The sequence below is a fragment of the Leuciscus leuciscus genome, assembly GCF_965113295.1.
Source record: "Leuciscus leuciscus genome assembly, chromosome: 24".
In the NCBI taxonomy this organism is placed as follows: Eukaryota; Metazoa; Chordata; class Actinopteri; order Cypriniformes; family Leuciscidae; genus Leuciscus; species Leuciscus leuciscus.
In genome coordinates, this window is record NC_138723.1 from 32,571,501 (window position 1) to 32,597,700 (window position 26,200).

A 26,200-nucleotide genomic window follows, 5' to 3' on the forward strand; every position below is an offset into this window, starting at 1 on the left:
ATTCAGCGCAACTCTTTAAGGCTTCGCTCGTTTACCGTGATTTCTCTCGCTGTACCTCAACAGTATTAAGAAGTTGAAGTCTAAAAATGATCGAAAGCTTCGTCGGAAACAGCAGAAGTTGGCGAGACGTTCTGCGTGTGGAGAGAGAGATGAAGTAACGGCTGAGGACGCGGCTAACAAGCTAGCGGTGGAGAGACGATCACGTGAGCAAACCAGACACTAAATATTCTGTGTTCAATTTATAACTCATGAAGTTAGATGATTTTATTCCTTTACTTGACTTTTAAAGGTCTAGAAACATTTAAAATTAGAAGAAAAAAAAGAAAAAAACTGTTGAGAGGGCGAATTCATTGATTTTTACACTGGCAGTCAAAAGTTTAGTATAACTACAGTTCTGTTCACTAATCTACATTTATTTGATCAAAAATGCTGTAAAAACAGTGAAATATTATTCTAATGTAAATCAGCTGTTTTCTACGTTGACCGGGAGGGGACATGTTGGGGTCACTTAGTTTTATCGTGGCCACAACACGTGATAACATCCCGTCGGCACGAGATCGTATATTGAGGGAACGACATCCGTTTCTCATGGCTACCAGTTTTATAACATGTGGGAACTGAATCTTCACATGCAACATGGGCTCCTCCTTTTACCCCGGACATAATTTACTTTATTTGTTCATTTAAGTTTCTCATAATTTGTCTTTGTTTATTGCCTTAAACGGGAATTTATTCGTGACCCGAGTATTTCATTCAAGCCAGCAAATTTCTGACGAAAAAGCCCATTCAACTTAAGAATGCGCTTCAGGTGTCTGTCACTTACAACGTACCCATGTCTTAATGCCAGAGAGCACACTATGTCTTAATGCCAGAGAGCACACTATATCTTTATATGACATTCTTAATTCAAAGTAAAATGTTATTTCCTCAGTCATCTCCATCTCCAACTGCTGTATATGTACAGTATTGACCAGTGTGGTTACCTCAACATAACTCACGGTCACGAGAAATAGATGTCGTTCTCTCAACATATGATCTCGAGGCCTCAACTTAATATGACGTTCCCTCGAGTTTAAATGTTGTGGCCACGACAAAACTAAGTGAACCGAACATGTCCCCTCCCGGTCACCGTAGTTTTCTATGTGAATATATAGTCATTTATTCCTGTGATCAAAGCTGAATTTTCAGCATCATTACTCCAGTCTTCAGTGTCACATGATCCTTCAGAAATCATTCTAATATGATGATTTGATGCTCAAGAAACATTTATGATTATTATCAATGTTGAAAAGAGTTAGTTTTTTTGTGGAAACCGTCATACGTTACTGTTCAAAAGTTTAAGAACTAAAAATGAATACTTTTATTCAAGGACACACTGAATTGATCAAAAGTGAGATACAAAAGATTCTATTTCAAATAAATGCGGTTCTTTTGAAAATGTCTATTCATCAAAGAATCCTGAAAAATAAAACATGATTGTTTCCACAAAAATTCCACAAAGATGCTTTTTATCATTGATAATCATAAATGTTTCTTGATCATCAAATCATCATATTAGAATGATTTGTGAAGGATCATGTGACACTGAAGACTGGAGTAATGATGCTGAAAGTTCAGCTTTGATCACAGGAATAAATTACACTTTACTAGATATTCACACAGAAAACCGCTGATTTACACTGGAATAATATTTCACTGTTTTTACAGCATTTTTGATCTAATAAACGCAGCCTTGATGATCAGAGGAGACGCTTTCAAAAAAGGCTAAACAAATCTTAATCATTCTCAACTTTTGAGTGTCGTTGTTTGAGCTTATTTTGCGGCTTTTGTTGTCTACCATCATTTGAAGTGTTTTCAATCAGAGTGTAAGCCGTGTTCCCGATCTCCGTAACGCTGCGTCTCTGTTCTCATCCTGCAGCGCCACCTAGAGACTCTATTTATGTGGACCGTGTTTTACATCAAATTCATGATAACAAAGGACTATTTAAAGAAGAGCCAGTGAATATTTCTGTGTTTTGGGAGCACCTGCGGCCGTGGCTGGACCTGTGTGAGAGTAAAGAGCCGGCGAGCGTGGTGAACGGCCGCAGAGACACCGGGTCTCTGTCGGAGCTGGCGGATCTTCTGCTGGAGTCCAGGAACCGGGTCTGGGCTCGAGTCTTCATACACACACTCGCGTGTGGGCTTCATATCACTCCCAGACTGCAGCAGTGGGCTCAGCATCTGGATAACGCTGGTGCGCTCGCTCTCCTTCCCTCTGTTCTCTGAGATCTTTGATCATTCACCCTTTCTGAGCATAGATCAGAACTTAAACGCTAGTATATCAATGCTAAGGTTGGTGGTGTTCTGTCATTTTTGGCGGAACATTTTTACATTGTTTTTTTTAAAAACTTCATCGGAATGGTACGAAACTTGGTAAAGGTTTTGGCACTTGCTACACAACTTGTTTAGATTTATGGCTTTGATTTTCTCACAGTTTTAGAGTAAAACATGTTTTAGAAAATATGTATTTCATGTAAAATTTGAAAATTTTATTTTTGCACATTTTTCATAATAAACGTAAAATTCTATATATTTTTTTTAAGTTCACTTTTTACAACTTTTTTCACTTCAGCAATAATCTGCCAAGTTTCGTCTTTAAAAAAAGATACAATTTAAGTCTGTTGCTCTAAAGCATTCAAGATTTACGACAGTTTAAGTTGGAAATTAATTTTTCAGGTCTATGCTCAAAAAGTGAATCAAAAGAAGGAAAGTCAAGGTTGACATTTGACATTAAACCAGTTTATAAATTAATAAATATATTTTATATATATATATATATATATATATTTATACTTATTATTATATATATATATATATTTTTTTTTATTGCTGCTCAAAATCAAGAAATGATCCGAACCGTGAGCTTTGTGATCCGTTGCACCACTATTGAATAGTCTGTTGTGTATTTTGACATTTCAGTGTGACGTTCATGTTTGCTTCCTGTTGACGTGTGTTTTCCTGTCCTCGCTCAGGTCTGAGAGCGGCGCAGTCGTTCATCAGCCGGTACAGTGCTCATCTGGAGGAGTTGGACCTCAAGCCTCTGCTGGTGTTTACACCCCTGAATGACACTCTCCAGAAATACGCCACTGTTTCAGAGTTATTTGACCGTGACGGTTTTACAGTAATGGAGTATTTAAGGCAGGCTCCCGCTAAAGAAATGCGTCTGCTTATTTGGACTCTTGAGTCGAATCGAGAGCGCTATCACTCCTGTCACTCCATTCTCGATCAATATTTTGAAGATGGTACGTAAGTTGAAACGGCTGATGTATGGATGAATGTATAAAGAGTTTTTGTGTGAATTACTCTTTCTTTATCTTTAGATGCTGTTTGTTTAGTCATTAAAAAGACGGATGATGAGGAGCACATGGTAAGAGGCGCGTGCTCTCGTTAGCGGTCTGTCTGTGGCCGAGGTTGAGCTGTTTCAGTGATGCTTCATGTGTGTTTGTTTCAGAGTTCAATATTTAAGAGTAAAAACAGACATCGCAAGAAGAAGCAGAAGGAGTTAAAGGTGAGTTTTGTGCGTGACGTCAGTGCGCTGGTGGGCTAAAGTGCTTCATGCTCATCTGTGTGTGTGTGTGTGTGTTTCAGTCTGTTATTGTGCTGTCTGGAATGAGAGGGCATTCGAGAGATGAAGATGAGGAGGATGAGCTGTTCTCTGAGGAAGACTCTTTGTGAGTTCAGTCACTGCACATATCACGTCTGTGAAGTGGTCTCTGTGAGATGACTCCTGAGCTGACTCTGTGATTGGGCTGTTCCAGGTTGTTCCTGAGTGGCGTGGACCCGTTCAGCGTTCCCGAACACTTGCGAGGGCAGCTAGCGGAGTTTGAGGAGCAGTACGCCGGATCAGCACACCGGAGCCATTACGAGAGGATCCTGGACAACCACCCCGACCCGACTAAAGAGAGTTTATATGAGTATGTGTCGTCTGTGCTTGTGCTCTAGAGCGGTTGTTTTTCTACGCTGTTACAACAACATCATCATAGTGGCGGTGTTTAGATGTCGCAGTGGTTTTGACTTGTTTCTGTAGCACATTTTCACACAGTAGTAGCAGATTATTAACATCCACACCAGCGGACAATAACAAATGCTATAACGATAACCTCTCTCTCTCTCTCTCTCTCTCTCTCTCTCTCTCTCTCTCTCTCTCTCTCTCTCTCTCTCTCTCTCTCCCTCTCTCCCTCCCTCTCTCTCTCTCTCTCTCTCTCTCTCTCCCTCTCTCCCTCTCTCTCTCTCCCTCCCCCTCTCCCTCTCTCCCTCCCTCTCTCCCTCTCTCTCTCCCTCTCTCTCTCTCTCTCCCTCTCTCCCTCTCTCTCCCTCTCTCTCCCTCTCTCTCCCTCTCTCTCTCTCTCTCTCTCTCTCTCTCCCTCTCTCCCTCCCTCTCTCCCTCTCTCCCTCTCTCTTTCTCTCTGCTGTTCTTCAGTTATTTCGCCCAGATCCTGGAGGAGCACGGGCCGCTGTGCGCCTCGGACCCGCTGATGGTGGGCGAGCTGGAGAACTTTCCTCCGGAGGCGCAGCAGAAGATCTCGGACGCCGGTGGACTCAAACTCTTCCTGCTGGAGTCTCTGCGCTTCACCATGACTGAGGAGCTGATCGGGCTGATGAAGCACGCCGTGTCCCTGACCGACAACGGCCCGTCTCACCTGAACCCGTCCGCACGCGAGTTCTGGCCGCACGCCGACGCTCTGAGTGACGACATCGCGCAAATCAGCTTGGGTTCTTACGATAACAGAGATGAGCCTCTGTCCTCGGATCCGTTCCCGATTTTCCCCGATCCGTATGATTCCGAGTGTCCCATCACAGATTATGAGTATTTGGCAGCAGACATGTTGGACGCTGAAGAGCACGTGTGTGACGCTTTAGAGACACGAGAAGACAAACAAACAGGCGTGTGTGTGCGGGTAAGCTGTGCCACGTGAGGGGAATGTCGTCACGTTCACTGCCGTCTCTGACCTCTGACCTTTGCCTATTACAGGATTTTGCAGACCATACAGATGTTTCTATCAACACAGAGCCGTGCGCTTCCTTCGAGAGGAATAATGTAAGTTGATTTCTTTGAGCTGTTTAGAGCAGGACAGTGTTTATTTAGTGTCTTTCAGATACTATAGTTTTTATTAGGGCTGGGAGAAAAAAATCGATTCACCTTACCATCGCAACTTCTTCTTTCTTTTTTTTTGCGATTTTAAAATAGTTTTTATTTTATTTATTATTCCAGAATCGATATTAATACAAATTTAATTGCTTTATTTTTGTCCTTGCTTACAGACGAGGTTGGCAGAAGTTAGCCACTTTTGTTCCAACAGAAGATGAAATGTGTCGTTATCTCTGAGTGTTTAGTGACGTAATATCCCGAGTGTACGCGTGGAGGAGACGTGAGACCGAGCGCACTGAAAGCCCTCGCTAGTCACGCTGCTCATATGATGAGAGAGAGATAAGACCGTAGAGCTGCACGATTCATCTTTAAAAGACTGTGATCTCGATTCAAACAGCCTCGCGATCTTCCATTTTGTCAGTCTATTAAACCTTTGACAAAATCATATCGCAACATTCAAGTCTGTGTTGGCGCTAACCCAGAGGGAGTCGTCATGAAGCAGCTTCACAAACAGTCTTTTCAACCTCATAGTATCATTATTTCTGTGATGCAATAGTTCAAATTAACACAGAAGTACTGGGATGAACGTTTAAAGTTCAGATATACACACTGATGTCTACAGTAGAGATCAAAATAGAGGAAATCAGCTTTTGATAGAAACTTGGCACTTGAAATAACACATTTTATCAATGACATTGTTTCGCCACTAAGTTACATACATTTATTTATTATTGAATCATTTATTCAAGAGAATGTAGTACTGTATTGATATCCTGGAAATCCAGAGTTCTCGCGAGAGCACAACTTGAATTTGCTCAGCGAGTTACTCTGGCATTGAGTAATGATGCTCATTAACTATGCCCTTGTAGCCGAGCTGCACCAATCACATCGGTGTATCTGATATAGGCGGGCCAGAGGCGAGCTAAACGGATGATAACAGCACTAGTGACAGCACAATCATGACAGTGATTGGTCGTAGTGTTATCCAGTTGCGTGCAGTGAGATTTTCAAATGCATGTTTGGTGCCGCCCCTCGAGCTGGGCGATTTTCATTACTCGATGCCAGACCCTTAATCTTTCGGATTTGGGTCTGGATTTCCAGGCTAACTGTGTGATGCTTCTGAAATAAAATTCAGAAAGTTGTGTTTTTTATATATATAAAAAGATTAGGGGTGTAACGGTTCTCAAAATTCACGGTTCGGTTCGATACGATACACTTGTGTCACGGTTCGGTATGTTTTTGATACAGCAAAAAGAAAGAAATGCCAGAGAAATTTCCTTGATTAATTTTTTTAATTCTTTTTTTAATTAACTAACATCATAAAGTATGATTTTTTTTTTTTTACTTTGAGCAATTCTAGAGCTATAATTGACTCTTCTTAGGAGCATATAAAACAAAACAGCTCCTTGGAAAAAATGAAATGTAATATTGTAGTAGTTATAAACAAAGGTTTATTTTAGTTCAGATTAACATTTGAGGGCAGCAATTGTATTCATAATGTCAAAATAAAACCGACGTAATGTTACTTGAAGGCATTATAGCCTACTATTCCTGCCAAACTTCAATGGTTGCGGTTAGTGTTACTACAGTAAATCCACGGTGAATGCTGCTGATCTGTGGACACTGGATAGTTCATTCATGGCACAATGTTTCTTCATGGTTTCCATGTCAGCGCTGTTTGATCCGTTAATAACGGAGAAATGTGAATGTTATTACTTCTGTGGCGAATTCAAATGCTTTCTTTACTGGATTTCTTATTAGCGCTGTGTAGTAACAGTGTCACATGATCATGATCGGCTCGCGCTGCACTGGTCCAAACTGATAAACGATCCGTCAACCACACAATAACGAGCAGTTTCGTTCCGCTTGCATTACGTTTGCCATTTGATGTTGGGCAATGTTGTGGTCGCGCCGGCGTCTCTTACATTATGAGCGCGCTTGCCACGCGCAACGTGCCTACATTTGAAATAATGAAATTTTGGTCGGCAGGAAAAAAGGTCCAACGAACCATTCGGTTTGAAAATGCGTACCGAACACCGAACCGAAAGCCTCGTACCGAACGGTTCAATACGAATACGTGTATCGTTACACCCCTAATAAAAATATGACTCATCTTATACATCATGTACAGTCTGAATAAGTGTATGATTTAACTTTCCCCATGGTCTAGTGTAAAAAAAAAAAATTGCAATACATATCGTATCGGCACCCAAGAATCGTGATAGTATTGAATCAGAAGATGGGTGTATCGTGTACCAGCCCTAGTTTTTATTACATTTCTTTCGGTTATAATAATTAGCCTGGTTCAGGACATGATGTGAATCATTTTTATACAGTACAGATTGTTTCAAGGCAGCTTTACAGTGATAACAGGAAAATAACAGAATCAACCATGCAAACTTCAAATATGAGACGTGAGATCAGTTCACGAAGTTTTGTTCTCAACTGAGAGTCAAATCGATAATATTCCTGAATATTAAGTGCCACTTGTACTTCAGCATTCTGTCACATTTAGGATGTCACACAAATGCAGGACTAATAATACAAAGTGAATGTGAAGCATTAAGGGCAGTGCATTACCTCCCTTCTGAAACTAGTGATCTATTGGTTAACTTTTATCAAGTAGTGTCAGGACTTTCAAAACGTAATGTCCATGTTTCCTCCAGGGCGACTTGATGCAGAAAGAGAAACAGAAGCAGCAGCTGTTGAAGAAGCTCCAGCAGATGAAGGAAGATCACGCAGTCATCCAGCAGAAGAGGACTGAGGAAATATCAGCGCTTCAGGAGGAGACCCAGAGAATCACACAAAGCAAGCAGGTAGAGAAACGGCCGTCAAGATCTTCTGAAGCGTTTCTGTGGTTCTGCAGCTCAGATGTACGCTTGTGTTCAGATCGCCAGCGCAGAGCTCGCCATGTTCCAGCAGAAACTAGAGGAGGAAGTCAGGAAAGACCAGCTGGAGAAGAAGGAGAACCAGGAGACTCTGAAGAACCTGAAGATGGAGATCAAAGATCTGACAGATTTACATGAAAGGTCAGACACGCATTCAGAAACAGACATGAATCATTGTGAATGATGAACTCAGGCTTCACACAAACATTGTACCTGTACATACTTGGTCACTTAATGACACACACACACATACTTACACACACACACTCACTCTCACACACCCACACTCAGCCGCTGAATTAAAATGTTTGTTTTCTCTAGTTACTCCAGAGACATCAGTGCCAAGAATAAAGAGTATCAGACTGAACTGGAGCGATTCCTTGACATCAAGTGAGTGTGAAAATATACAACATTTAGACAATGCGTGTCCTGTGTGTGTAACATCAACTGCAGTAACACATGTCCTGTGTGTAACGCGTGTCCTGTGTCTAATGCGCGTAACGCGTGTCCTGTGTCTAACGCGTGTCCTGTGTGTAACATCTACTGAAGTAACGTGTGTCCTGTGTGTCTAACGCGTGTCCTGTGTGTCTAACGCGTGTCCTGTGTGTGTAAAGCGTGTCCTGTGTGTGTAAAGCGTGTCCTGTGTGTGTAACGCGTGTCCTGTGTGTGTAACGTGTCCTGTGTGTAACATCTACTGCAGTAACACCTGTCCTGTGTGTAACGCGTGCTCTGTGTGTAACATCTACTGCAGTAACGTGTGCCCTGTGCGTAACGTTTTTCCTGTGCCTAACGTGTGTCCTGTGTGTAACGCGTGTCCTGTGTGTAACATCTACTGTAGTAACGCTTGTCCTGCATGAAACGCGTGTCCTGTGTAACGCGTGTCTTGTGTGTGTGTGTGTGTGTGTGTGTGATGTGTGTAACATGTGTCCTGTGTGTAACGTGTAACGCGTGTCCTATGTGTGTAACACGTGTCCTGTGCCTAACGCTTGTCCTGTGCCTAATGCGTGTAACGTGTATAACGCGTGTCCTGTGTGTAAAGTGTGTAATGCTTGTCCTGTGCCTAACGTGTGTCCTGTGTGTAACATCTACTGTAGTAACGCTTGTCCTGCATGAAACGCGTGTCCTTTGTGTGTAACGCGTGTCCTGTGTGTAACGCGTGTCCTGTGTGTAACGTGTGTGTGTGTAATGTGTGTAACGCGTCCTGTGTGTAACACGTGTCCTGTCAGTGTGTCCTGTGTGTGTGTGTGTGTGTGTGTGTGTGTGTAATGTGTAATGTGTGTAACGCGTCCTGTGTGTGTAACACATGTCCTGTGCCTAACGCGTGTAACGCGTGTCCTGTGCCTAACGTGTGTCCTGTGTAACATCTACTGTAGTAACGCCTGTCCTGCATGAAACGCGTGTCCTGTGTGTAACGCGTATCCTGTGTGTGTGTGTAACGTGTAACGTGTGTGTAATGTGTGTAACGCATCCTGTGTGTGTGTGTGTGTGTGTGTGTGTGTGTGTAATGTGTGTAACGCGTCCTGTGTGTGTGTAACGCGTGTAACGTGTGTCCTGTGTGTAACGTGTCCGGTGTGTGTGTGTGTGTGTGTGTAGCGTGTGTAACGCGTGTCCTGTGTGTCTGTAACGTAACGTGTGTAACTCGTGTCTTGTGTGTAACGCGTGTCCTGTGTGTAATGCCGTGTAGCGTGTGTAATGCGTGTCTTGTGTGTAACGCATGTGCTGCAGTAACCAGTGTGCGGCCGAGCGGATGAGCCTAGAGGAGGAGATCAAGAGGTTCAGAGACGCGTGTGTGAAAGCGCAGAAGAGATCCACAGCGGCTCAGGTGAGATTTCAGCATCAGCTGGTGTGTGTTTCATCGCCTGTCGCTGCAGTGACGCTGATGTGTGTGTGTGTTCAGCTGTGTGTCCTGCAGAGCCGACGGGAGCACGCACTGAGGCGGCTGAGGATGAGCGTCTCTGAAGGCCAGATGATAGTCAAACACATGACGGAGGCTTCGCTTAGGTACGGCGCAGGATTCACACAGATTCAGAAGTGTGCTGTACTCGTGTGTGTGTGTGTCTGATGATGGTTTGTGCTGTAGTTTCCCCAGCGCTGCGCTGCTGTCAGCCATAGACGACTGGAAGAGACACGTGTGTGACATGGAGGACAGAATCAACAGGACTCAGGTGAACTTCCTTCTGTTTCTCAACACAGCACACTGATTCAATGCCAATTTACATTCAATAGTGATTCGTGTGTGTGTGTTTGTGTGTGTATAGCTCTATCAGGTAGACCACAAAGAGAAAAGTCTCAATTAAAGCTTAATACACAGGGAACCTGTCACACTACATTACTACAATATTCAGGGTTCGTACGGGTGCTTGAAATCCTTGAAAATGCTTGAATATTGATGTTGTGTTTTCAAGGTTTGAAAAGTGCTTAAATTTTGGATAAAATGCTTGAAATTGTAACTATTTCTTTCACAACAAATACCTGTCTGACTGAATAGTTCGTTTATTAAATGGAGAAATAAAATGTGGCCCTTCAGATACAGAGCGATTAGCACTACGCTGGCCAGAGTAAAAGTAGGTGGAGTTTTCATTCTGATTTCCACGCTTGTTAGGATGCCCCGTTTCTATTGGCTGCGCAGGTAATCGTCACAGAGCGCAGCGGCAAAAGTTGAACTGTTTTTAACTTTGACCGTGGTGCGCGATAGGTCGCCAATTCTGCGCTCTGCTTTGGTCGCCGCAGCAACAAAACGTCCTTGCGCAGCGCAAGCCATTGACATAAATGGGTGTCATAGCATCTGAAAGGGCCATTAGTGGCTGAGAGTACATGATGTGACAATGTTAGTATTGCATGTCCGTTATGGCATGTTCATTTGAGGGATATGCAGTGAACATAGCCAAAGTTACAGCACAGTACCTGTAACGTTAACTACCCGCAAGTTAAAACCTGCAAACGTCAGCCCAGCGCATAACCACCACTGATCGCTGAACAGAACCCGTGTCAGATGGAGAGTCGTACAAGTAGCCGACTGTAAGCTTGAGGATGGCCTTATATTTACACTGCTCTATTCCAGTAGATAAATGTATATGTCTTGGCAATGAAATAAAAAAAATATTTATATTTTATTTATTAATATGGTCTATTGACAGGGTCCCCGCGGATCCTTAAAAAGTCTTAAAAGGTCTTCAATTAGATTTTTTTTATTTAAGGCCATAAAAAGTCTTAAAGCGACACTATGTAACTTTTCAACCTTCATAATATATTTCCAAGATCCTTGTGATGGTACATCGACTTACAATAGGTTGAATGGCACGTCTGCCATAGCCTGACAGGGTCTGTATCGCTTTTACTGGCACTATGTAACTTCGGGGTTCGGGTAGTAACCAGAGCACAAAAAAAACTACAAAATTCGACTGCTTTACGGCATACGTCACTTCCCGTCACCACTTCGTCAAATTTGGACGTGAGAGGCCAACCAGCGTTTGTTTTCGGCTTTCGTGCGTATGTTTTTGTCATGGGGGTTGTTTACACCTGGCCACTTCATGCATTTTCTCAGATGGGATAGCTATCCGATCGTGAAAAGTCCAGGTTTAAATGCCCTCCGAAACGCATTTGAGACTGATTTGAATCCGATCCCTCAAACCACTTCAGGAGGAGATCTGAGACGCATTCCAGACGAAACTGGACAAGTGTAAATGCATATGGTTGTTGAAACCACATATGTAAATTGTACTCCTCCCAAAAATGCAAAAAAATAAATAAAAAAAACGTGTGAGAGCGTTGTATAGGCTATATGTTATATCCAGATATGACGACGCGCTGGAACACGCATCACCGCAGATGAGCAACTGCATCAAGCCAACGTGCAAACTATCGCAAATCAAAGTGAAAGTAAGTCGCAGACGCATAAAGGTCCCATGACATGCTACTTTTTGTAGGCTTTAATATAGGCCTTAGTGGTCCCTAGTACTGTATCTGAAATCTCTTTCCAAAAATTCAGCCTCGGTGCAGAATTATAGCCACTACAAGCCAGTCCCAGAATGAGCTTCCTTCAGACGGGCCGTTTCGGTGTCTGTAGCTTTAAATACTAATGAGGAGGAGAAAGGCGGCGCAAGGTGGAGGGTGGGTGTGGCCTTGACCATCTTGCGCAACGGTACCGTGGCGTGCATGTTTACGTTGGATATATTGCAATGGCACGAAGACACGCAGTCTTTCAAGCATTTCAGTTTGACCCAGAATCTGATCCAGATGGAGAAGCAACGGATGAAGAAGTTGCAACTCAGCGGCTCCAGCAGGACGTTTCCCAATGGTTAGTTAAAAATATTATGTCTGGATACGGTACTTTATTCGGATGGTTTACAGTTATTATCATGTAGCTAACGCTAACCTACTGTTGCCTTTTCATGAGAGATCTGTAACGTCTGTAATTTATCTTATTACAATTACATCAAGCTCTACGATCTTGAAATGCGGATATCGCGCGTGCCATATAACCAACAGGAAAACGGTTATCCAAATAACAAAGACGTGTACAACACTCGAGTTTACAGTGTGTGTATTCACACACATAAACTGCATAGCTAATGTTACAGCCACATTCTACGTGTAAAATCTAGGTAACCATAAACAGTAAAGCAACACACTTATATATCATTAGTTGACTTACTATTCCGAGGTGTGTAGCTGAGCCAAAGAGAGTGATCCAGACTTTAGTTTCAGACGTTCAGCAAGCCCAGCTCTGTATTGACCCTTCGGTGTTCATTTGTACATCCAATTATTGAGCAATTGTTATGCTTTGCTCGCTCAAAAGCCATGATATCTCTCGTGGACAAACTAAAATCGCGCGCGCGCGTTCCTACTTCCTAGCGCATTTTCTCATGGGCGGAAAATATTCTCTGGGCGGGCAAAGCAGAGACAGGGGAGGTAACATTTCCTCCTTATGACGTCATAAGGAGGAGATTCAAGATCAGCGCATATGAGCCTCCATTTTCTCAAAGGCAGAGAAAGATAGCAAAAGCTCGATTTACACCGATTGAAATTTTTAGAAACTTGGGGACCATATACAGGCTAGAGGAACTCATATTAATGTTAAAAAACCTCAGAAAGTGAAAATTTCATGTCATGGGACCTTTAACACACAATCTTCATCATTAAAAGTAAAGAAACGAAATGATCTTACCAGGGCTGTTACTGCTCTCTCTTATTGCGGTCTTTGATTTAGAAATTTTAGCTGATGATCTATAAAATGCAGCTCATATCTGTTGCTTTCGGTGACGTGCCCTCCATTAAATCTGCATATAGCGCGAGAATTGAAGATCGAATTTAAATCCGTTTCGCAAAAATACATTTATGTGACCAGGTGTAAATGGAATCGTTTTGATAAATCTGATAGCTATGCCTCACGAATTAGTTTGCCAGCTGAACTCAGGTGTTGTGAGGTGTATTTATCACGTAGTCCTGAGGGATATCAGATGACGCTGCGATTGATTCCTGCGATTATCATGAGAACAGCTTTCAATATCTCACATAATTATCATAAATAAGCCTAACGTAGAGGTTGTAAATAGTGTAAACGAGCACAATTTGCAAACTATTATGATAAATTGCAATAATCATGTCTAATGACATCATAACGGCCAATGTAACGGAAATAATACGACGTACATTTAACTTAATTGATGTTATCTGGCATTTTGTAATGTTTACATTCCAATAAAAACAACACAAATTAAATTATACAGTAGGCCTAGACTATAGACTATTTACTTGTGATTTAGCTGCAATCATGTAAAAATGTTATAATATAATTTACGACAGTGCAAGTATTCCACAGCGACTCTAGAACACAATTTCTACTTAGTGTGGCTTTAAAAATAAATTTTTTTTTTTAAAAGTCTTATTTTTACTTATACAAGGTCTTAAATTTTAGATGACACTTTGACTTAGACTTATCTAAATTCTTTCGAAATTAAAACTATCTAATTAGCGTAGGCCTACGTATTATTTTTTTATTCTATCTTTGTGGATTTGCTTGTTCACGTGACAATTCGCGTCACTTATGGCAGTATATTAGCCTACGTCTGTCTCCTGCACGCCAGAGGAGAGAAGAAAACCAGTAAATGTCAGTTCAATTGTAAGTTCATTCTTTATGTGCTTAGGAGTGTGCGATGTTGTCTATGAACTATGATAATATTGTAATCATTGTTTTAACTATGTACGAGGCACTGCGAGTGCGAGCTGACATCGCGTTTCTCTCTCATGCTTGCTTTCACTGCGTGATGTGTGCAGTTATAGATGTGCCCAAATGAGTTTTTGTCTTATATTTATATCATATTATGTTGTTATATTAGAATATCACATGATCAAGAGTGCCGTTTTCCTGTGCACAATTGCAAATGTGCTATTTATTTTATACAACAGTTAAATTAACAAAGTTAACATTGTGAGTTACTTTTTGGACACAATATTGTCAATTTTCACTTTATATCACCGAGAATTTCATAATGAAGCCGTGGTCCAACAGACAGCGATGATTATTATTTTTATTTTTTTTACTGAAATCCGCGTTTTGAACGAATCATTTTAACGATTCAATGAACAATCACTTGTGTCATCACAGTGACTTGCCGCCACCTACTGGTGGTTTTAGTTTCATATTTAAAGTATCCTTTAATTAAAACATTAAAATTATAAATCATTTAATATTTAAATATTGAATAGCTTTATTTATGTAATTGTAAATGAAGTGTAAATATAGTAGGCTAATGCCAGTTTTGATGCCGCTTCTGTGTCACCTCTGCACTGCAAGGATGGATTTTAATTTAATGATTTAATTTGACATTGGTACTGTGTTATTCTAATATCATTTAATTTGAATGTTAGAATTTGACATAAAAGGTGATGCATACCTCTAAATACGTTTAGAAACAATATCCATATGTAGGTGAAAATGCCCCTGGAAATCATTTTAAGGTGGCAAATATTGCCCCTTAATAAAAAAAAATATTTTGGTCTCTACTGTGAACTGACCACTGCATAGAATATAAAAAATATGAATATCTTCGTGAGTCTACTGTCAACAACAGGCCTAAACCAGCCAGGGTACCAGTACAAAAACACAATCAGTAAAATATCATCACATTTTTATCAACAAAACTTTGAAAATATCTAGACATATTTTTGTCAATATTGCACACCCCTAATGTACGGTATTAATTTTGATTTCTTCAGGTCTTAAAAAGGTCTTAAAAAGCCTTAAATTTGACTGTAAAAATTGTGCAGATACCCTGATTGATGAGGCAGGAGCCTGTGCACTGTCAGAGACTTCTGGGTAAAATGGAATCACAGGGTGTTGTTGCACTGTCTCAGATTGTGTTCAAACCTCGTCTATATCAAGAGTGTGTCCCAAAACCAAGACCTGTGAAATATTTCTGTTCAAATCCTGTCTTTCAGCCCTTGAAATTACTCCAGTTTTAGAGCCTGAAAATCACATTATCTAGGAAGCAATATATGGACATTACTATAATGAAAAGTGTTATTCATAGGCTTTATCTACAAAACCCAGTGTGCCTGTATCTTTCTCTATTGCTGTTCTATTACAAGATAGAAAGTCTAAGGCCTTCAATAGCCGTACAGCAAACTCAAATAATCTGGTGCCTATTGCACGTCTAACTAAGATTGCTGTGGGGAAAAAAAGTAAGACTGTTAAGTTAGCACTTTTAAACATCCGTTCTCTTAAAAATAAATCACTTCTAGTCAATGACTTAATAACCACAAACAACCTGGATTTTATGCTTCTAAATGAAACCTGGCTAGAAGACAGCTGCAGTGCAACAATCCTCAATGAAACATCCCCTCCTAACTTTACTTTTATGAGTGTCTGCAGAGCTGTTAAGAGAGGTTGGGGTCTAGCTGCTCTTTTTAAAGATATCTATCAATGTAAGCAGATATCATTTGGGAATTACCCGTCTTTTGAATATCTGGGTATTGTGTTAAAAGGTGCTCCACGCATTTTACTCATCATTATTTACAGGCCTCCAAAATACTCTCCAGCCTTTGCTGAGGAATTTACAGAACTGTTATCAACAATTACCTCAGAGTTTGACTGTTTTGCCATTGCTGGAGATTTTAACATTCACATAGATAATGCAGAAAACAATATGGCAAAAGAAATCAAAACTGTTTTAAAAACTTTTGACCTGACTCAGCATGTACATGGACCCACACACAATCATGGACACACTCTAGATTTACTTATCAGTAAGGGTCTAAACATCTCATCGATTGTTATTAAGGATATAGCACTGTCTGATCATTTCTGTATTTTCTTTGATATATTGATCTCTCCTGCCACTGAAGCTAGATCTGAGTCTGTCAAGAAGAGATGCTTAAATGAGAACACTAGTGTTCTAGTGCACTAGACTCTGTTGATTTTCTCCTGGATTCTTTTAACTCAAAAGTTAAAAGTGCAATGGATGATATTGCTCCTATTAAAGTCAGGAAGAAGAGTGGCAGACAAAAAGCACCTTGGAGAAACTCAACAGCAGTGCAACATATGAAAAGACAATGCAGAAAAGCAGAGCGCATGTGGCGGAAGACAAAACTTGTAGTCCATTATAACATCTACAAAGACGGCCTTCATGCTTTCAATATGGAAATAGGCAAAGCTAGACAGACTTTCTTCTCAAATATTATAAACAGCAATTTAAACAACACACGCACTCTTTCTGCTACTGTAGAGAGACTGACAAACCCCCCCAAGCCAGATTCCCAGTGAAATGCTCTCAAACAGCAAGTGCAGTGAGTTTGCTTCTTTCTTCTCTGAGAAAATCAATAATATCAGAAAGGTGATCAGCACATCCTTGAGTTGCGCTGGGGTCAGACAGATCAGACCACCTGAGAAAGTAGTAACTTTGTCTGATTTCAAAGAAATTGATGGCAAAATTTTGGTAGAAACTGTACAACACCTTAAAACATCAACATGCGCTCTTGACACACTTCCCACATCTTTTTTCAAAAGTGTGCTAAACAGTTTAGAAGCAGATCTTCTAGAAGTGGTAAATGCCTCACTTCTCTCTGGGAGTTTTCCAAACTCCCTAAAAACTGCAGTTGTCAAGCCCCTCCTGAAAAAGAGCAATCTGGATAAGACCATATTAAGCAACTATAGACCGATCTCAAATCTTCCTTTCATAGGCAAGATCATTGAAAAAGTTGTCTTCAACCAGCTGAACAAATTCTTAAGCTCGAATGGATACTTTGATAATTTTCAATCTGGTTTCCGACCGCACCACAGCACAGAGACAGCGCTCATAAAGATAATAAACGATATTCGCTTAAATACTGATTCAGGAAAATTATCAGTGCTGGTACCACTCGACCTCAGTGCGGCATTTGACACTGTCGATCATAACATACTTCTTGACAGGCTGGAAAACTGGGTGGGGCTTTCTGGGATAGTCCTAAAATGGTTCAGGTCATACTTAGATGGGAGAGGTTATTATGTGAGTATAGGAGACCATAAGTCTGAGTGGACATCCATGACATGCGGAGTCCCTCAAGGCTCAATTCTTGCGCCACTCCTGTTCAACCTGTATATGCTCCCAATGAGCCAAATAATGAGAAACAACCAAATTGCTTACCACAGCTCTGCAGACGACACACAGCTGTACTTAGCCCTATCGCCTAACGATTACAGCCCCATTGACTCCCTGTGCCGATGCATTGATGAAGTCAACAGTTGGATGTGTCAAAACTTTCTTCAGTTTAGGGCTGCATCTAACGATTATTTTTGTTGTCGATTAATCTATCGATTATTTCTTCGATTAGTCGACTAATCTAACGATTATTTTTCCGATTAATCTAATGATTATTTTGGGGATTAGCTGATTTATCCATTGGCAAACTTTCCAATAAATAATAAGTACAACAATATATCAGCTGTATTTTGAAGAGGGTAGTGCATCTGTATATTATTTTAACATGAAATCTATGAATGATGACAAAAAAAAAATTTTCAGAAAGGGTAATTGTTATTTTATTATGAAATATGCGAACAGGAAGCATTTTAAACTTTATTTTTAACTAATGGTACTATTTCATAAAATGTAAGATACACAGGCCTATTTAGGAAATGTGTTTACTATAGTCTGTTATTAATTACCGTAGTGGGAGTATGATTTACTCAATTAACTTGTCCAAAAATGCACTTGTTTTTATCTGCAAAAAGGTTCACATACACTAGATTGCAGCCTAGGCTACTGTTAAATATAATGTTAGTCGTTTGTTTTTAAAGTCTACATTAGACATCTGCGCGGGACGGATTTCTCCCTTAATAATTCCTAAAAAGCTGACATCTCAGTTCATCGCGATCTCACAAATCTCTGTTATTATAAATGAAACTGGCTGCACAATGAATCTTTCATAATATCTACACTTTGTTTGCTATAATCAGATGATTTGCCAGTATGCAGAATTCAGCACTGAACAAAGTCAATTTTGAGCGGTGAGGGGATTCTATCTTAAATGCATCTGATGCAACACATATGTCTGTGATTGGCTACATTGTTCAACGCTGCATGTTATAAATAGATAGAGACTCTGGCCTGTAAATCGTTTCTATTTTGTTTTGTTGTTCTTGTTGCTTTTGTGCAACAGATGAATGACAATTTATTCGTTTTTAGATGTTCAATTTATAGATAATTCTATTTTGCGGGAGTCCCGCGAATCGTTTTATTCTCCCGCAACCAGCACACACACACGAGTGCATTACCGCCCGCGCCCGCTCTCAGCCATCAGATCTACATTCCCGCGCCGCACTCGGCCATCAGATCTACATTCCCGCGCCGCACTCGGCCATCAGATCTACATTCCCGCGCCGCACTCGGCCATCAGATCTACATTCCCGCGCCTGCACTCGGCCATCAGATCTACATTCCCGCGCCTGCACTCGGCCATCAGATCTACATTCCCGCGCCGCACTCGGCCATCAGATCTACATTCCCGCGCCGCACTCGGCCATCAGATCTACATTCCCGCGCCCGCACTCGGCCATCAGATCGTGGGTCCCGCGCCGCACTCGGCCATCAGATCTACATTCCCGCGCCCGCACTCGGCCATCAGATCGTGGGTCCCGCGCCGCACTCGGCCATCAGATCTACATTCCCGCGCCGCACTCGGCCATCAGATCGTGGGTCCCGCGCCGCACTCGGCCATCAGATCTACATACCCGCGCCCGCACTCGGCCATCAGATCTACATTCCCGCGCCGCACTCGGCCATCAGATCTATATTCCCGTGCCGCACTCGGCCATCAGATCGTGGGTCCCGCGGGAGTGCAGGTCTCTAGTCTACATGTGCATACACAACTTTTAAAAACTGGCAAATGCACTGAAAGCTTCGTTAAAGGGATAGTTCACTTTGAAATTAAATTTTGGTATGTTTTAGCTTACCTCAAGGGCATCCAAGATGTAGGTGTCTTTTTTTCCGCAGTAGTTTCAATTTTGATATTTTTAGGTCAAACCGTTCTTGTCTGTCAGTCATATAATGCAGGTCGATGGTCACTTGTCTCAAACACAAGCACAGAGTCCAAATTAAAACAATTCCCCGTCGTCCAAATTAAACAATTCCCCATCGTAAGTACACATTGATGGCCTAAGACACGAAACGAGCGGTTTGTGTGAGAAAACGAACAGTTTTTATATCGTTTTTACCTCTTGAACTCAGCCACGTCCAAGTGATCTGAGAGCGCGGGCGGGTATAGATATATACAATAGATGTCGCATTGGCTACGGTTTCGCTTTACTATCCCTTTAACAGATTTAAGTTTAAGTTATAAATTAAAGTCCATTTTATCGTCGCCGAATGGGGCATAGTTTCCATAGTGAACAAAGCACCTTTCTGTTTGGCCGTAGTTTAAAGTATTCCCATACTTTGGATGATCGTGGTCTTTCATTTTCACCATGAGAGGGAGCAGAAGTCGCCATTACTCAATATTTAAACGTAAATAATTAATGTGACGCGTCGACGCATTTCATGCGTGTCGACGTATTTTCATAGTCGACGTAATCGATGACGTCGACGCGTCGTTGCGGCCCTACTTCAGTTAAACAGACAAAACTGAAGTCATTACGTTTGGAAACAAAGATGAAGTTCTCAAGGTGAACGCATACCTTCACTCTAGGGGTCAAACAACTAAACATCAAGTCAGGAATCTTGGTGTGACACTAGAGTCAGACCTTAGTTTCAGTAGTCATGTCAAAGCAATAACTAAATCAGCATACTATCATCTGAAAAATATTGCAAGAATTAGATGCTTTGTTTCCAGACAAGACTTAGAGAAACTTGTGCATGCTTTCATCACCAGCAGGGTGGATTATTGTAATGGTCTCCTCACTGGCCTTCCCAAAAACACCATAAGACAGTTGCAGCTCATACAGAACGCTGCCGCTAGGATTCTGAGCAGAACCAGAAAATATGAACATATCACACCAGTCCTCAGGTCTTTACACTGGCTCCCAGTTAGATTTAGGATTGATTTTAAAGTATTACTACTGGTATATAAATCATTCAATGGCCTAGGACCTCAATACATTGCAGATATGCTCACTGAATATAAACCCAACAGATCACTCAGATCATTAGGATCATATCAGCTAGAAATACCAAGGGTTCATTCTAAACATGGTCTGCTTTTAGCTATTATGCCAGCCACAGCTGGAACCAGCTTCCAGAAGAGATCAAATGTGCTCCTACAGTGGTCACATTCAAATCCAGACTCAAAACACTTCTGTTTAGCTGTGCATTTACTGAATGAGCACTGTGCCGCTGTTCGTCCGACTGTTTGTTTTGCTTTCAAAAGTAAGCCTCGATGATCAAACTATAGGCAAGGTGACAGAGAGGGTTTTAATTATGGTCAGCAGGGCCTTTAGCCCGTAACTGTAAATGCCCACTTAGAAGGTGATAATGTGAAAGTGACGTGTATTAATGTGGGTTTGAAAGTAGAACAGTATTTAAATGACAATATTAAAGTTTTCGTCTGAGAAAGAATGTGAACGCAGTGCTAAAGAAAGTGAAAAGAATGTGTGAGTAAATGAGGGAGAAAAGAAAGTTAAAGGAAAGTTGATAGATGGAAGTTGTAAGAAGATTGAAGGTTAAAAGAAGGTTGAAAGATTTCAGAATCAGAATCAGAAAGAGCTTTATTGCCAAGTGTGCTTGCACCCACAAGGAATTTTTCTTGGTACTGAAGCTTCCAGTGCACATATACAAATACAAATACAACAAGAAACATAGTAATACAAATTCTAAGAATAAAATATATATAAAAAAAAAAAAAAAAATAGTATAAAAAGTAAAAAAAGGGGTCACAGTTGGGTTTAGTCTGAATAAACATTTACAGATTATGAACATATTTACAGTATTTTGAGAAGTATGAATAATATAAATATAAATATCACCTGAGTTAGAGAATATTACACTAGACAGTGGGAGTCTAGTGCATGTTACAGATTATGAACATTTACAGTATTTTGAGTAGTATGAATAATATAAATATAAATATAAATATCACCTGAGTTAAGAGAATATTGCACTAGACAGTGGGAGTATTGCACTTACAGGCATATGCCTTAGGGGGCATGTTAAGTGTTCAGAAGGGAAATGGCCTGTGGAAAGAAACTGTTCCTGTGCCTGGATGTTCTTGTGGCCAGTGATCTGTGTCGCCGTCCTGACGGTAACAGTTCAAACAGGGGGTGTCCAGGGTGAGTGGAGTCTGTGATGATTTTACCTGCTCTCTTCCTCACTCTGGAAGAGTACAGGTCCTGGAGGGTTGGCAGGGGGGCACCAATAATCCTCTCTGCTGTCCGGACTGTCCGTTGTAGTCTCCTGATGTCCGATTTGGTAGCTGAACCAAACCAGACAGTGATGGAAGTGCTTAAAACAGACTCAATGACGGCTGAGTAGAACTGGATCAGCAGCTCCTGTGGCAGATTGAACTTCTTCAGCTGGCGAAGGAAGTACAGTCTCTGCTGGGCCTTTTTCACAATGGAGTCAATGTGATTTGCCCACTTCAGGTCCTGAGAGATGGTAGAGCCCAGGAACCTGAATGACTCCACTGCTTCCACAGTGCTGTTCATGATGGTGAGAGGGGGGAGTGCTGGGGATTTTCTCCTGAAATCCACAATCATCTCCACTGTTTTGAGCGTGTTCAGCTCAAGGTTGTTATAGCTGCACCAGACAGCCAGCTGTTCAACCCCCAGTCTGTAAGCAGACTCGTCACCATTTTGGATGAGACCGATGACGGTGGTGTCGTCTGCAAATTTCAGGAGCTTGACAGAGGGGTCTTTAGAAGTGCAGTCATTAGTGTACAGGGAGAAGAGCAGTGGGGAGAGAACGCACCCTTGGGGGGCGCCAGTGCTGATGGTGAGGGTCCTGGATGTGAGCTTCCCCAGTCTCACTCGCTGCTGCCGGTCTGTCAGGAAGCTGGAGATCCACTGACAGATTGAGGATGGCATGGAGAGCTGAGTCAGTTTGGCTGTGAGAAGATCAGGGATGATGGTATTGAAGGCCGAACTGAAGTCCACAAATAAGATCCGTGCATAAGTCCCAGGTCTGTCAAGATGTTGCAGGATATAGTGCAGTCCCATGTTGACTGCATCATCCACAGACCTGTTTGCTCTGTAAGCAAACTGAAAGGGATCCAGAAGGGGTCCAGTGATGTCCTTCAGATAGGCCAACACCAGTCTTTCAAACGACTTCATGACCACAGACGTAAGAGCGACAGGTCTGTAGTCATTAAGTCCAGTGATTTTAGGTTTTTTGGGAACCGGAATGATAGTGGAGCGTTTGAAGCAGCAGGGAACTTCACACTGCTCCAATGATCTGTTGAAGATCTGCGTGAAGACTGGGGCCAGTTGGTCAGCGCAGGCTTTTAGACAAGCAGATGAGATGCCGTCTGGGCCTGAAGCTTTCCTAGTCTTCTGTTTTTTGAAGACTCGGCTCCTCCACACAGACCTTAAGCTCAGGTTGGATGGCAGAAGGGGGAGGAGAGGGGTTGCAGGAGGTGATGGTGGATGTGTGAAGTGCACATCAGAGCGGGTGTGAGGTGTGAGTCTGGGCTTCTCAAACCTGCAATAGAATGCATTGAGAGTGTCAGCCAGTTGTTGATTCTCCACAGATCGGGGGGATGGTGATTTGTAGTTGGTGATGTTCCTCAGGCCTCTCCAGACTGATGCCGGGTCGTTGGCTGAAAACTGGTTTTTCAGCTTTTCAGAGTAGCTTCTTTTAGCAACTCTGATCTCCTTTGTCAGTCTGTTTCTGGCCTGGTTATACAAGATTTTATCCCCACTTCTGTAAGCATCCTCTTTGGCATGACGAAGCTGTTTGAGTTTCCCAGTAAACCATGGTTTATCATTAGTGAATGATAAGAATGTCCTGGTAGGAATGCATGTATCCTCACAGAAACTGATATATGATGTTACAGTATCTGTGAGCTCATCCAGATCGGTGGCTGCAGCTTCAAAAACAGTCCAATCAGTGCAATCGAAGCAGGCCTGTAGATCCTGCTCAGCTTCGTTAGTCCATCTTTTTACAGTCCTTATTACAGGTTTAGCTGATTTCAGTTTCTGCCTGTAGGTCGGTATAAGATGAACCAAACAGTGATCAGAGAGCCCCAAAGCTGCCCGTGGGACGGAGTGATACGCATTCTTTATCGTGGTGTAACAGTGGTCCAATATATTACTGTCTCTGGTAGGACATGTAACATGCTGTCTGTATTTTGGCAGTTCACGGGAGAGATTTGCTTTGTTAAAATCCCCAAGAATGATTAAAAGAGAGTCTGGGTACCTTTGTTCCATTTCAGCTATATGTTCAGCCAGCTGTTGTATCGCCGCGCTCACACACGCGTCTGGAGGAATGTAAACATTCGCGAGAATGAATGAGGAAAACTCCCGCGGCGAGTAGAAAGGTTTACAGTTTATGAAATGTGCCTCTAAATTAGGAGAGCACATCTTCTTCAGTGTTGTTACATCTGAACACCAACTTTCGTTAATGTAGAAACACAATCCACCACCTCTCGTTTTCCCCGTTAGTTCCGCGATGCGATCCGCTCGGAACAGCTGAAAGCCCGGCAGATGTAGTGCGTTGTCCGGTATGGCTTCACTCAGCCAGGTTTCAGTGAAGCACAGAGCAGCGGAGTTTAAAAAATCCTTGTTAGTGCGGGTGAGGAGAAGTTCGTCAATTTTGTTAGGAAGAGATCGGAGATTCGCAAGATGAATACTGGGGAGTGCAGTGCGGAGGCCGCGCTCGCGGAGTTTAACCAGCGCGCCAGCGCGCTTCCCGCGTTTGCGTCTGACCGCGCATTTGAACAACACCGCTGCCCCTCCGACGAGAATGTCCAGTAAAACGTCTGAGAAATCAAAATCTGTAAAAAAGTTATCTGGTGTGTGTTTCCTAATGTCCAGTAGTTCGTCTTTGGTGAAACTGATAGGAAAAGAATGACTAAACGCAGAACAAACCAACAAAAACAACACAATAACTGGAGAGCTCCACACCGAGGCAGCCATCCGCGGCGCCATCTTGGATCCAAGGGAATCCTTTTGAAGGAAAGATCTATAATAATATTCTTTTTTTTTTTTATAAGTACTGTATTTTTTTTTTTTCTAAACTGTTTTAATTATTCTTATTTATTTTTATTATTTTTATTTCTTCTATGTAAAGCACTTTGAATTGCCATTGTGTATGAAATGTGCTATATAAATAAACTTGCCTTGCCTATCTACTTAGTGATACATTTTGAAAAATAAAACTTGTGATTTGCTTAAATATCTGATCCTTCTGCGATTACGAAACACAATTTTGGCTGTTTATAGCATTATCTCTTTTAATGTGATAAAAACACTCAATAGTAATTTTGACTGTATTGTATGTAATCTACGGCGGTGTGGTGCTGGAGACCGCTGTAAGTGGACCTTGAAAGTGCTTGAGTTTGACCTGGGAAAAGGTGTACGAACCCTGAATATTACAGTTTAAAATGAACAACAAATCTTTTAAATTGCACATAAGGCAGATTTTATTATAATGTTATAATAACATTGATGTTTATTTGCTGCTGTAACTAGTAGTAAAGAGGAAGAGATGATTGCTTCATCTGTCACACACATTAAACACACATTTATTGACTGAATTTACTGATGAAACTGACAGGATTAGAAAGATGAGACTTTGTTTAATATCAGAAGTATCAAAGGTTATTGGATGGCAGGAGCTACAGAGAAGGGTTAGTGAAGTTTTGTTCACGCATTCAATATCGGTTCATCAAAATGTGTATTACTGGATATAGCCATAACCCATTACAGCTGCAGGTCATGATGAACATCTTCCTGATTCATGAGCTTCACCTCTTCTGATCAACAGACCCCCTGCTTTTTAAACAATATTTAATATCTTTCATAAACTTTGTTATATCATGCTTTTCAACTGTCTTTCATAGTGAGATCCAGAACAGTGTCGCCGGAGAGACTTACATTCACTTCTTCACACTCAACATCTGCAGACATTATTTACCCAGTATATGATGATAATCTGCGTGTTTTGTGTCTCTGAAACTGGTTTGAACGGTTTGTTTCAGATGGAGTTTGATGCACAGATGGACGAGGTGAAGAAGGGCACTAGACTGTGTTCACTGCCTGATATCTGTGTTCCCAGCGTTCCCACTGCGCCCACACTGCCGGTAAGAGCTCGGGTCACGACCTCATCATCATCATCATCGCGTTCGGTTCTGAGTTCACTGAGTCTCGTGTGATGTTCACGTGTGTCATTCAATGTTCAATTCATTATTGTGTCCTGCAGGCGATTCCTCCGGCTCCGGTTCCTCAGTCCGGTTCCCAGTTCCACGGGCCGTACGGGTCACTGCCCCCCCCCCGAACGCCCACACCCACCGGACGGGCCACTCCTCAACCCCCCGACGAGCCCGTGACCCGCCGTGCCTCGAACCCACAGCCCCTGACGGTGTACGAGCGGCTCCTGGAGCGCCTCAACATGATGTTCCCGCATTACAACAGGTGCTCCTAGCTTTAGCTTTAACATTAGCTTTAGCTACACTAAGAACATTAGCTTTAGCTCCACTCACAACATTAGCTTTAGCTCCACTCACAACATTAGCTTTAGCTACACTCACGCTCCATAGTCTGGAGTAATCCCGGTTA

General features: G+C 41.9%; 1 protein-coding gene across 6 annotated transcripts in view; it reads left to right on the forward strand.

Annotated features, from left to right (window-relative positions):
- ttc3 (tetratricopeptide repeat domain 3) overlaps nucleotides 1-26,200 on the forward strand; it is a 93,872-nt gene that overhangs the window by 57,654 nt on the left and 10,018 nt on the right. For all 6 annotated transcript variants that reach the window (XM_082158600.1, XM_082158604.1, XM_082158603.1 and 3 more), the window contains exons 26-42: nucleotides 64-203; nucleotides 1,919-2,233; nucleotides 3,012-3,281; nucleotides 3,360-3,406; nucleotides 3,491-3,547; nucleotides 3,628-3,710; nucleotides 3,798-3,953; nucleotides 4,460-4,937; nucleotides 5,012-5,077; nucleotides 7,795-7,944; nucleotides 8,018-8,157; nucleotides 8,338-8,406; nucleotides 9,742-9,838; nucleotides 9,914-10,017; nucleotides 10,097-10,181; nucleotides 25,624-25,725; nucleotides 25,845-26,056. In XM_082158600.1, coding sequence (XP_082014726.1) covers nucleotides 64-203; nucleotides 1,919-2,233; nucleotides 3,012-3,281; nucleotides 3,360-3,406; nucleotides 3,491-3,547; nucleotides 3,628-3,710; nucleotides 3,798-3,953; nucleotides 4,460-4,937; nucleotides 5,012-5,077; nucleotides 7,795-7,944; nucleotides 8,018-8,157; nucleotides 8,338-8,406; nucleotides 9,742-9,838; nucleotides 9,914-10,017; nucleotides 10,097-10,181; nucleotides 25,624-25,725; nucleotides 25,845-26,056 — 2,571 coding nt within the window. The remainder of the gene's footprint in view (nucleotides 1-63; nucleotides 204-1,918; nucleotides 2,234-3,011; nucleotides 3,282-3,359; nucleotides 3,407-3,490; nucleotides 3,548-3,627; nucleotides 3,711-3,797; nucleotides 3,954-4,459; nucleotides 4,938-5,011; nucleotides 5,078-7,794; nucleotides 7,945-8,017; nucleotides 8,158-8,337; nucleotides 8,407-9,741; nucleotides 9,839-9,913; nucleotides 10,018-10,096; nucleotides 10,182-25,623; nucleotides 25,726-25,844; nucleotides 26,057-26,200) is intronic.